At 45.5% G+C, this 12297-nt stretch overlaps 2 protein-coding genes across 2 annotated transcripts; one reads left to right on the forward strand and one right to left on the reverse strand.

Annotated features, from left to right (window-relative positions):
- Positions 1-454: 454 nt before the first annotated feature.
- Positions 455-5360, forward strand: slc25a44a (solute carrier family 25 member 44a). The gene is made up of 4 exons (XM_048972775.1): positions 455-638; positions 1662-2340; positions 2969-3096; positions 3309-5360. The coding sequence occupies exons 2-4, from the start codon at positions 1707-1709 to the stop codon at positions 3498-3500; spliced, it is 954 nt and encodes a 317-aa protein (XP_048828732.1). The 5' UTR covers positions 455-638; positions 1662-1706; the 3' UTR covers positions 3501-5360.
- Positions 5361-5579: 219 nt separating this feature from the next.
- On the reverse strand, positions 5580-12297 carry wdr61 (WD repeat domain 61). Its single transcript, XM_048972776.1, has 11 exons — positions 12165-12297; positions 11837-11893; positions 11664-11691; positions 11368-11473; positions 10906-11078; positions 10036-10184; positions 7521-7614; positions 7300-7393; positions 6853-6945; positions 6367-6445; positions 5580-5817 (listed from the first exon to the last, which is right to left on the reverse strand). The coding sequence occupies exons 2-11, from the start codon at positions 11846-11848 to the stop codon at positions 5728-5730; spliced, it is 918 nt and encodes a 305-aa protein (XP_048828733.1). The 5' UTR covers positions 11849-11893; positions 12165-12297; the 3' UTR covers positions 5580-5727.

Raw genomic sequence — 12297 nt, forward strand, 5'->3', positions numbered from 1 at the left:
TAAAATTCTACACTTACGATAACTGGACTGCAGTTCAGGGTATCTAACTGGACCAGAAACAACCTGTGGAATTATTAAATTTTATTTCTTTAAGAAAATTTACATTGTGCAAATATCCACAGAAACTAATAAAAAACCAAAATGTGCGGTTTTATAATAATGTAATTAGTACCATGTATTTACATTGTTGGTTCACCTTAAAATTTGAGGAAAAACCTCGCACGCAGGACGATGCTGCAGGCACGTGGTATCAAACACGACCACCAGCAGCATGTAGCGTCACCGTGCTGTAGCTCAAAAAGCTCTTAGACATTTTTTTTAGAACGCATTATGTAATTATCATATTCGAACACGTAGTATACATATTACATGGTTACATTTAAAAACTATATTACATTAATTTTTAAAACTATATTAATTTGTAACTGGTTGACCTTTCAACCCTTGGCGTGTCAGAAGCAATGGCGTCGTGATCCGTGTGGGAACCGAGTGTGTCGCTGCCTGACATCGGGTTGGGTTGCACCAGATATCGTCGCTGAGTCCCTTCGCCGAGCTTGATCTTTGCCATGTGAAGCCTGATGTGTTTTTAAACGTGGTCAGCTAGCCGTCTAGCTGGCTCGGTGGCCGCAGTTAACGCGGTAGGTGTGAGAGCCTCACTGTGTGGAAGGACAGGCAGCATGTCCGCGTTCTTAACTTACTGGGTTAATATGTCTGCGTCCTGTGTTTGACCCAGTAGCAGGTTAGAGAAACGTCGATTTGTGTCTCCTGCAGCTTCCTGCCAATGACCTTACTTTCATTGGCCGTGGTGGTGTTATTCCTAAGTGTCAAAGCTTACAAGGACTTAGAACCATCGGACGCCGCTGGGCACCGTGCTTCATGCCCAGGATGGTAATCAGGACCTGGGGGACTTTCATCCGCGATTGCAAACATCTTTCTGTTAGGCTGCCTTATATAGCTGCACTTTCAATGGCAGCAGCTTTTGTGGTGTTACCAAAGTTGGCTGGTGTGAGGTTTTCTGTTCGAAACAAGCTTGCACACACATTAACATGTATGTAGCAGTTTAAGTACCTTGTAAATAGTCTGTAGGGTTTGCAAACTATCTGACTCTTTTGATGTAGCTAATTTTAGGTTTATAATGGAACAATATAGATTTGCCGTAAGATTATTTGCGTGAGTCTGATACTGTGAGTGTCATGCCAGATGCGTGACAGTTGGCCCCCTGGCTTCTGACAAGATGCCTGAGGTATTCCTTAATCTGTCCTGAAAGTGAGGTCTTTATTGGGAAGATATTAGGAGCAAATGCTGCTGGAGAGATCTTGGACCAGCTGAAAATTCGCCGCTCATAACTGTAGGCAGACTTTGTTAATTGCTTCACTTCCTGAGTCAACAGCCTGGAGGAGTGAATTGCTGTCCCCCCGACCATTGTACATTTACGGGTTGTAACTTTGGGGTGAATTTGCCTCATAAGATGTGTTGGTGACCTTTGGCTGTGTGACGCAACGCTGTACCTAAGTTCCAGTAGACTTTTCTAGGTTCTCAGCAACACTTCCGGGTCTTGCAGTTATGAGGAAAGTTCTTGTGTGTCTTGAATAAGATATGGATGTTTCCCAATTTGTTTTACTTCCTTGTCTTGACATGCTGTTCTGCTAATTGTCCTCTAGACACCATAAATGTCAGTCTGATGCCCGGTACCTCAGGGAGCAAGGATGCAGCAGAAACGCAACATCCAGATCATCGAGTGGGAGGACTTGGACAAGAAGAAGTTCTACTCCTTCGGTGTGTTTATGACCATGACCATCCGGGCCACCGTGTACCCGGCTACACTCATCCGCACGCGGCTGCAAGTGCAGAAGGGGAAGTCCCTCTACAATGGCACCTTTGACGCCTTTTTTAAGATCCTACGCACAGAGGGCGTGCGCGGACTCTACCGTGGCTTCATGGTCAACACCTTCACGCTGATCTCAGGCCAGGCTTACATCACCACCTACGAACTGGTTCGAAAGTACGTGTCCAGCTACTCCACCAATAACACCCTCAAGTCATTGGTGGCAGGTGGCTCTGCTTCCCTGGTGGCTCAGAGCATCACAGTCCCCATCGACGTGGTCTCCCAGCAGCTCATGATGCAAGGCCAAGGCGCACACCTCACTCGCTTCAGGGTCAAGCCCAAGATGGCCATGGCGGCCAGGAAGGACCGCGTTACCTTCGGGCAGACTAGGGACATCATCGTTCAGATCTTCGCGGCTGATGGCTTCCGGGGATTTTACAGAGGCTACGTCGCATCTCTCCTTACGTACATCCCAAACAGCGCAGTCTGGTGGCCGTTCTACCACTTCTACGCAGGTAACAGGAGATAAAATTCATGGTTGGGTCCATTCCAGAATGCGTGCATTGATTCCCATCCAAATTAGGAAATGGAACTGGAGTTGGAATTCAAATTCAATTCCAGTTCTGTTCCCCGTAGTTTTTCCTAATCCCAACTCCAATTCCATTTCCTAATTTGGATTGGATTGTATGAATGCATTCCGGAATGGCTCCAACCCTGGTAAAAATCCACTCTAATTGGACAGTCGGATGATCAACTTGTAATGTAAGCTGATATCTAACTGCGTATAATATTGTAAAACACCATTTTAAATCTCAGCATCTCATTTAAATAACATTCATATATTTTTTAACAGAATTGCTGAAAAAATGTATATGGAAGTAATAGGAAGTTATGGCGTGTGGAATGTGATTGCTGTTGAAATGTTTTGACGTATCTAGTTCACATGTAATCTCTATGAATGGCATAGAGCTGTATTATGAAACTAGAGTAGGACATCTTATGTTACTGCTTGCTAAAGGGGCTGCATCACACCTGCATGCACTTTAAGAGGCCTGCATGATCATAGCAGCCTGCATTATGAGGCACCTTTGGAATTCATAGCTACGTGACTGACTGAGCGAGCTGTCTGTTCCACTGTCACAGAGCAGCTCTCCAAACTGGCACCCAGCGAATGCCCCCACCTGGTGCTACAGGCCATGGCTGGGCCTCTGGCGGCTGCTACTGCCTCCACAGTCACCAACCCCATGGACGTGGTCAGGGCCAGAGTGCAGGTATGTGCGCCCTCTGCTGGTTCATTCAAGATAGCGGTCTGCAGGCTCCCTTTTCGGTTTGGGCTCCACACATTTGTAAATGTAACACAGGATATCAAAAATAGGATCTTAAGGTTGATGTGTTTAGGTGGGCTAAGCAGCCTGTAGTAAAATGTTTTTGTTGTTATTCAAAAAGCCAGTGAGTTTTCAGTTCTGTGACCCCATTTTGACAGGTGGAGGGTCGCACCTCAGTCATCGAGACCTTCAAGCAGCTACTAGCTGAAGAGGGTCTCCTGGGAATGACCAAAGGCCTGTCGGCCCGGATAATTTCTTCGACGCCAACGGCCATCGTCATGGTGGTGGGTTACGAGACCTTGAAGAAATTGAGTCTTCGGCCAGAACTGTTGGACTCAAGGCACTGGTAGAGAGAACTGCGACCCAATGCTACGTCCTTGGCTCTACTCAACCTGTTGTCCTTTTAAAACTCGGTTGCCTTGTGACGTTTTAACGTGACACTGAGGTGGAGGGGGGTGTGTTTTATCCTTGTTTGAGGGGGGAATTTCTTCAATCATTTTCTGAATTGTTTTAGCAAGATTTCCTCTGAAGATTTTTTTTTACGCATTAGTAAAATAATTTGATGTCAATTTCAGTCACTAATAGAAATTCTTCAGCAGGTGTATATATTAATTAGTGGAATTTAAATCTAAAAATAAGCACAGTAATTGATTAGTAGATGTTCTGGCGAGCTGGTATCCTTACATATGAAAAGGAGTTTCTTGGATGGTTGAGATCGCAGGTGACTTGGGGTTTTAAGGGAAGTTAGTAACTGAGATACAGGACTTCTCTTCTGTCATGGTTCCCAAATCTGCTCTGCTAAATGAAATCTGATTTGTATCAAATTGTTAGGAATTTTATTTTGATGAAATCTTGCCCTGTCTACAAGCCTTCGCCATTGTGACACACAGCAGCAGTTTGGGAGATGGGACACTGTTGCCAAAAGGTTGGCATTCCTGGGGCTGGTGTGGATCCAGCCTCTTGCTTTTTGCACAAGCAGTATTTCATAGGGCTTTCTTCTCAGTTAGGAGCGAGGAAAGGTGACACCCTCTAGTGGAGGCTGAGGGTGTGGCATTTCTGAGACATTACTCGGTTTTCTAAGCATTGCAATGGAGAAAATGTTTTTTGTTTTGGCTGAAGGGAAATTATGCTTTCCTGGAAAAACTGCAAATAAATACACGTGCGATGAAATGGATACATATAGCAGCGTTGGGTATCTACTCCCCTCCCCAGCTCACTACCTGTACCTTTCGGGGCATCACTCCAAGCAGCTGAACCCAGCCTAATAGCATTGCTCCATATGTTAACACTTCACTGGATTTCCAGACCCAGTGTTAATCCCACTGACATGAAACAACCCCAAAAGATTTATTACATGCCAGTGTCTTCCTCAGATTTACTCCTGAATGTAGCTGTAGCCCGTGGAAGTTAAACACTCATAACTCTTCCCTGAGTCTGCTTGGTCCAAATACCAATTACCAAGGGACAACATCTGTGTTTTGATTCAGAAAGTGAGGTGTAAAGACTATGTAACTACTAAATATTACACTTTCTATATTGTTGGGTGGTAGTTATTCTTGCTGCATCCCTGAAGGCCAGGTGTGATGAAAGGCAGTCACTTAAGGATCCACAGTGTCAAGTTAGGTGGGGTCCCTCTTAGTGTGAGATTCGGTCTCTCAGTTTGCAGTACTGAATATATCGTGGGAGTGTCCTCTGTTTGGCTGCTGCCTCCTGATTGGGTGGCCTTCTGGCTCGCCCCCAAACATCGACACACGACTCTGGCCCAGCACTCTACATACTTAAACATGTCCATGTCATGCCCACCCCCTCCAACTTTCCCCAGTGTACAGTACCCATCACTGATGTCACTGTGTGCTTCTGTCAGTATTTGGCAAAATGCTGGTTTAATTTTTCCATGTAGTGTCAGTATTCACTCTGTAGAGGGCGCACAATGTAAGGTACACTGTAAACCCCTTTAAATTACTTCCTCCTCTGTTACTAACCATCCACCACAAATACTGCTGCCTCCCTCTGTTTCCGCTTCATCTAGCCTACATTCTGTATGTACAATTAAGTATTTACATTATTTTGGTAAGTGTAGGTTACACTGACACTTTTTTCATTTTAGGACAATGAACCCTATTTGTATAATAAGGTTACATTTGTCGTGAAACTGTACACAATTTTCCAAGATGCATTGTTACTTTATTCTAATAAAGGTGTAGATATTGGCCTATCTGTACCCTCCGTCTAGTTACTGCTTTCTAATAGTGACGGGATGTTTTCTGCTTCGATTTAGACCGAATGCTAAACAGTTTATGGTTTGTATGACGCTGTATGTCGACATGGGACTTCCAACGCACACGGCCTATGAAACGCACAGGAAACTGTGCGTAAAAGTAGCCAATGTCCTGGACAGAAACTGTTCACCTACAGTGGAGCGACAAAAATAAAAAATATTAGATTTATTTAGTTTGTCCCTTTTGGAGCCACAGAAGGGAACATAAAACAAATGAAAATGAAATCTTAAAAAAAAACTGCTTCTTGGCTGCCTGCAAGGGGGGGGGGGCTGGTGACCCACTGCGCCTGGGTCTGAGGTCACATGGGACAGTCGTAAATGTGGATGGCGCGGTCATCCCCTGCCGAGATGATTTTGGATCCATCGCCGTTGTAGTTAACACTCCACACCTGTGGAAGGAAGCAGCAAATTAGCTTCTGCAGGCCATCAATTTCTCATATAGCACTTTCTGTCAGTATCTGCAGAAATCATGCTTAACGACGTTTTAATGATTAATGATTAGCAATCCACTAACGGGATCTTACAACTTCCCAATCACTGCCGCAGTTTACAGTCACACAAACGGCACTGCAGTCGTTTACTCCAAGGCTTTTCCCCGCGAACGTCAAGATTCATAACTGTTTGGGTTCGAATGATTTTTAGTTACCTCCTTCCCATAAGGAACGCTAGCACCTGATCACTCATGCAGAACTCCAGCTACTAACATGCCAATGTCACTGCCCCCCCAGGGATCACTGTAGGGTAACAGGCTACATTTAATGCCGGGCTAATTTGTTTAGTTGTGTATAATACTAATAAAGAGGGTCCATCGACTTCCCTTTTCAATGGAAATGTCACCAAAAACAGACTTTCACAGACTGTGCTACACATTCGATTGATCCGTCTGTTTGGGGACTACTTTCACCGCTGGCCCCCCCCAAGCCAACGCGCTCCCTCACCTGGTCCTGGTGGTCGAAGAACGTGTTCACGCAGGTCCTGGAACTGACGTCCCACACCTTAACGCTTTTGTCCGAGGAACTGAAAGCCACGGGAGGGAAAGACGGATGTACAAAGTAACGGACCCAACCCAATTCCAGATTTCAAATTTGAAAACTCTTAGGACCGAAATGTTAGAAGTGGGATCTATACTCCGTTTTGGCAGGAAGAAAACCTCAATGAAAACAACAGGAAACTGAATGTATACCCCAGCGGAGCTTAGAAACACAAACGGCCCCGGGCCCCACAAAGATCCGAAACACGTCTCTCTGTTCTGGCTTTCAAACTGGGCTGATTTATAACATATTGACCCAAAGCGCCTGAGAAGCCCCTGCCATGCATCCGGCGCAGCCCGGTCCGAGGCTGCAGCCTCCGCTGAAGGCCAGAGGCCCCTGCTGCACGGAAAACATGCGAGAGAGAGAGAGACAGGCGCCAACACGGCTGCCCACCTGGACACGAAGTGCGTGTCGTCGGGGGAGAATGCCACGTTAAGCACCCAGGAACCATGTCCGCTCAGCGTTCCCGCCAGGTTGGCGTGCTGCCTGCAAGGCAAATATATAAAACATATGATTGCATAAAAAAAATAATTTAAAGCCACATGTCTATATAGAGCAGAGGTCTGCGTTTCCATATTCCACTGTTTGCGGATGGGAGATGATAAGCACAAGGAGTTAAAGGGCAAATTATAGGATTATGACGCATATAACACGCGTTCAGAGTGTGTCTCGCAAAGGGAAAAGGGTTTGGTGTCTCAGGGCTCCATCGGCTCGGTCCATCCACAGACAGGTGGAGCCAAAGTACCATGGGAGAGTGCAGTACGCCGCCCGGAACGATCATCAGACGAAAGGCCAGACCACCAAACGAATTAATTCCCAGCCTGGGGAAGCGGCACCTACACGTCGTAGATCTTGATGTAGCCGTCGTCCGAAGCAGTCACCAGCAGCTGGGAGTCAGGCGAGAACGTGAGCGAACGGATGGGCATGGCGTGACCTGTGGGGGACAGCGCCGTCAGCTGGGCAGAGATAGCGGTGGAGGCGCCAAGGTACCATAGTGAGTATTTAGAATACAGCAATGATTGAGGGGAGAGCAGGCCAGCTTGCCTTCAGGGTCAGCTCACCTTCCAGTGTGTGGAGCAGCTTTCCTGTCGCAATATCGAAGATATTAATGATCCCATCAATGGCACCGCTGGCTAAGTATTTCCCATCAGGGCTCTATGGGGCAGCAGAGAGCGGTTAAAATTCCAACCCAGCACTAGATTTTGTACCTCACTAATCAAAGCAAACTGGTTCAGATACTGCACATTTAATCATCTCCAGGAAACAACCAAAACCCTAATGACATCTGCACTAACGACCTTGCGGCGTTCCAGACCAGGCCGCCCGCTCTGCTGTCGCCATGGCAGCGCCAGTGCGTGTGGAGTATGGTCACGGTGCTCATTTAGAAAGTTTTCACAGAGGAGAAAACGGCCAATATGTGCCGGTTATGTCTCCAGTGCCCTTTCCCCAGAACGATCCTGCTCGGATAATTACGCCCAGCAGTTTAATGGAGTGTTTCTCTTTGTGTTGGGTCAATGGGCAGCTCGAAGAACAAGCCGGCCTGTTCTGAAAGTGCGGCTTAATGAGCAGTTGGGCTAAATGGCGCCCAGAAGGCTGCTCTTCATTTGTTTCAACAGGGGAAAAAAAAAAAACACTGAAAACGCCACTTTCCAAATCCAAGATGGGGCATCCTGGAGATGTGTCCAATCACTCGGGCTACACGTCACATGTTGTCAGGGGATACGATGGAGTTCCCACAGCCTAGATCAATGAGGCATATTCTCTGGGATCACCTGAAGAGGACGTCACTTTGTGTGTAACCTTTCATCACGATATATCCCGACATCCAGACAATATGTTGTTTCCTTGCAAATCAATAAAGTTTCTTTTCTTCCATCCATCCATTTTCCAAACCGCTTATCCTACTGGGTGGCGGGGGGTCCGGAGCCTATCCCGGAAGCAATGGGCACGAGGCTTTATCTTTTCTTATACAACGGAAAAAATTCAGACCACACCAAAATTTTCAGTTTCACTCATTTCTCAATATACGCGTAAGCACCTGTATAAAATATTAATTTTTTGCAAACTTCAGCCTGGCTCTTCCCTGCTTCTCATCTACGGCTGCTTTCTTGCTTTATGGGTCTTCAGTTCTGCTTCTAGCAGCCTGATATGAACTTGCTTCCCACCCCTTTTGAAGGTCACTTGAGGTCATCCTCCGATTTATGAAGCACTGCTAGACAAGTTGACAGTCATCTCTGGCATTAGAAATTCGCTTCTGCCCTTTACCTGGCTGGTCTTTGGTTATTGCCAATGTCTCCTGCTTCACTTTGTTCTTATGTACTGCTGTCTTAGAAACTTTGAGCCTGGAAGCAGCCTGCTGCGCACTGTAACCTTCTGCCAGCAGAAGCAGGATTAAACCAGGATTTAAAAATGCAGACTTAAAAAAATATAGAGTGGTCCCAGTTTTATTAGCTATATCTCATTAGCTGCTGAAGATCTCAAACCATCCGCTGTCAATTCAGACCAATTTGACCAATGAGTCTCTGAACCCAGCTGGACGTGAAGATGACCAGGGCAAGGACCAGGAGGTCCTTTCTTCATGCCCACTTTCAGCACACTTAATGTAAGGTCAAAAAGCCTGTCACAGTGCTAGTTAAAACGACAAGCTACAGAAGGCAAAACCTCACAGCATGAAAGCCAAATCATCAGCTAAAGACAGCAATGGGCTCATCACAGCCCGAAATCTTTGGATTTCTATTTCACAATACTGTACTCAGCTTTAGATAATCAGAATATTAAGTCCTCTAGGCAGAAAAAAACCCCAGAATTCTCCCAGAGGACTAATCTCTGCCAAAAAAAAGAGATAAATTATTTCTCTTGTGTACTTGACTTTAGCTTACAGTATTTACTAAAAACCACAAAGGGGGAATTTTCTGAGTATTCTGTCACTCTCAGAGACTGTTTGACGACAGCGTTTCAACAAAAACAGAAAGCAACATAAAATCAGGCCACAGGTGACGGGCTCTGACCCTGAAGGATCCCGATGCAGGGAAGGTTCTGGCCCTACAGCGATCATCACGACAGACAGCAGTGGAAAACACAGAGAACCACAGCTTTAAGGGACGTTCTGGTTCAGCTAAGTAACAGAGCAACAGCTTTACTTGAATATGGCCATTGGGCTGGGATGTCCCGGTAACGGCGGATACCCAGCATCCCTTGCTTTAAGCAGGCATTCTGCATTGGAACTTCTCTTCTCTATCATATCTTTCGGGTGAACTTGAGACATGAATGGTGGGTGCTGGAGATCAGGTTACCAGCAAAATAACCACATCATCAGCATGGCCCGTAACCCCCTAAAATGTTCCAGGGCACCTGGATAAATTGCCTGATCCTGCACTAAGACCCCAAGCTTTACTCTCAAAGGAGAGCAAGATCTGTTTGTCTCAAAGGAGAGCAAGATGAGATATGCTGAAAGGAGCATTGCAATGTAGCTGTGCTCCTACTTCTGCAAACTGCAAATGAAGTTTCATTTCATTGTCTGACTTTTTGATTTGGATTGAATAAAAATTAAATAACACACAGGAGGATGATGCTTACATAGGCTATGCTCAGGATGAATTTCCCTCTGGTATCCAGCGAGTACTCCTTCTTCCCACTGTCAACGCCGAAGATGTTGACCTTCCCCAAGTGACTTCCCGTTGCGATGTATTTGGAGTCAGGGGAGAAAGCTACGGTCCACGCATCGACTGCAAGAGACACATTTCATGTCATCAGAGGACAATTGGGAAACGCAACACTGTTGTAGTTTTAGATTTCAAAAAAAAAAGCTGGCGTCAGACTCTAGGGTGACTGTGTTACTTAGAAAACCACAACGGCAAAGTACAAGAACAGCTGGCACTAACTCAATCATCTATGAAATGATATTACAGGCATATTAACACGTCTAGCTTTTCATATATTTCTGCCATCTTTTACACACGACAAGCACATTCTGTAATCGTGAATAAGCCTGAGGGTGGGTAGAACGAAACAAATGAAACTCGCACGCCTACACCGATATTATGGGAAGTTGATGAACTTGCATTGCTCATGAAGGTTACAGTACAAAACTCGAGACTGGTCAGGATAGAAAACCGGAAGGTGCTCTTGGGAACAAAACTTAAACGAGGAACATTCCACAGAAGAAACTACAATAACTAAAATGAAGAAATACACACAACAGAGGAATGGCTAATATTTACTCCAGGTCACTCATATTCAAATAAATGAAAGAGACATTCCATCTGTAGATGACAACATCCTTCTTAAGCTCCAGACTAAAGTACGTTCCTTGGCAAGCAACAGTTGCTGCTGAATAACAAAGAATAGAGGCGATAAGTTGTCATTCTGTTGTCATCCTATTGTGCGATTGGTCGAACCTCCAAAACAAAAGCGCATTTCTTATCCCCGGTAATACATGCATCTAACCTGGGCCAGCATCCATGGATTTGATCTGCTTTCCTGTATCTAGCTCCCATAACCGAATGTGTGCATCCAGGGAGCTGGAAGCTGCGATGGCTCCGTTCTGGCTGATGTCCACGGACACCACCCCTAGCTGGTGGCCTTCCAGTGTCCACTGGAGCTCCAGCTTCTCATCGGACCTGGAAAGGGCAAGAACGGCAAGTGTTCGATGCCATCTGAGCACCAGACTGAACTAGTTAGCTGGACGGACACATTGCAATACAACTAATGTGGCTTTGCTGTTAGCAAGAGAACCAGAACTTCAAATGTAGAGCAACAGCTTGGAATTACAGTGACAATGTGTCCAAGCAATTCAGAAAAATCTTTGCTCAATTGTATTTAATCCAGCACCTATCCATTCAGAAATTCAGTTTCTTGCTTACACCACGTGGTACTTTCCCAGGGAGGACAGAATTGAAAGTGGGATACCATTTCCAGACTTTGACCATGTCATCCAGGGAACCAGTGACAATTGTCTCAGAGTTGTCTATCTTGCTTTTCATCCATGCTGTCGACCAGATGGCATCATCATGAGCTGCATTGGAGGGGAGCAGGAAACCGGGGCACAGAGATGAGGCATCAAATCGAAAAACCATAAATCACGATTAACTACTATCATGTGCATAAATTAAATGCCCAACCCACAATCTCAACACCAGCATGTATAAAGGGGAGAAAGAGGCTGTTATATGAGAAATACAGAAATTGATTAAAAAGCCACCTACCATGTTCTTGCTTGAAAAGTATACTATACTGTAAAAAAAAAAGAAAAAAAATCAAGATGCTGTTAAGTGCCTCTTAAGTTGTTACAGCTCAAATGCATCAACGTTTATCTGCACATCCAGAGCTAGCAGGAAAAAACACTGTATATATCTAGTGCATTATATGGCTGGCTTACTTGAGTGCTCATATTTGTCTTAGTCGTCCAACTTCAATTTCAGAAATGCAATGTCCTCTGAAAGAAAAATTCGCCTTTAGATGACCAATTGATGACTGAAGCACACTAACACGACCTTAAAATGATACTGGACCAGCAACCTGGAGGTATGCATTGCTGTTAAACGTACATGTTTACACACATCAGGGGAGCACCGACAATGGGTTTTCCCGTCACTTGTCTATGCAAGAACCGATAAATAAAAACAAAGCTAATCATAATGCTTAGCGCACTAACAAGTCAGGCGAGCTCATACAAGTATCATACATCCTGGTCATGTGCCAAATACCTGGCCAGTTTCACACGAACTGCCGCTGCCCGAAACCGCTTCCACGGAGACCGTCGCCTTCCTTAGCAGTAAGACGCCATGCCAGCTGCGCGCACAGGATGATGGGAGCGGAAGCGGAAGAACGCTGACCGGA

The sequence above is a fragment of the Brienomyrus brachyistius genome, chromosome 13, assembly GCF_023856365.1.
Source record: "Brienomyrus brachyistius isolate T26 chromosome 13, BBRACH_0.4, whole genome shotgun sequence".
Taxonomy (NCBI): Eukaryota; Metazoa; Chordata; class Actinopteri; order Osteoglossiformes; family Mormyridae; genus Brienomyrus; species Brienomyrus brachyistius.

What these genes read in the sequence shown, in the direction of transcription:
- slc25a44a (XM_048972775.1), top strand. Translation starts at nt 1,707, where the DNA reads ATGCAGCAGAAACGCAACATCCAGATCATCGAGTGGGAGGACTTGGAC. An exon ending in GTTCTACCACTTCTACGCAG is followed by an intron (nt 2,341 to 2,968) that starts GTAACAGGAGAT and finishes CCACTGTCACAG; the next exon opens with AGCAGCTCTCCAAACTGGCA. An exon ending in TGGTCAGGGCCAGAGTGCAG is followed by an intron (nt 3,097 to 3,308) that starts GTATGTGCGCCC and finishes CCATTTTGACAG; the next exon opens with GTGGAGGGTCGCACCTCAGT.
- wdr61 (XM_048972776.1), bottom strand. An exon ending in TCATCCTGAGCATAGCCTAT is followed by an intron (nt 7,615 to 10,035) that starts GTAAGCATCATC and finishes GCTGCCCCATAG; the next exon opens with AGCCCTGATGGGAAATACTT. An exon ending in GCTGCTCCACACACTGGAAG is followed by an intron (nt 7,394 to 7,520) that starts GTGAGCTGACCC and finishes TGTCCCCCACAG; the next exon opens with GTCACGCCATGCCCATCCGT.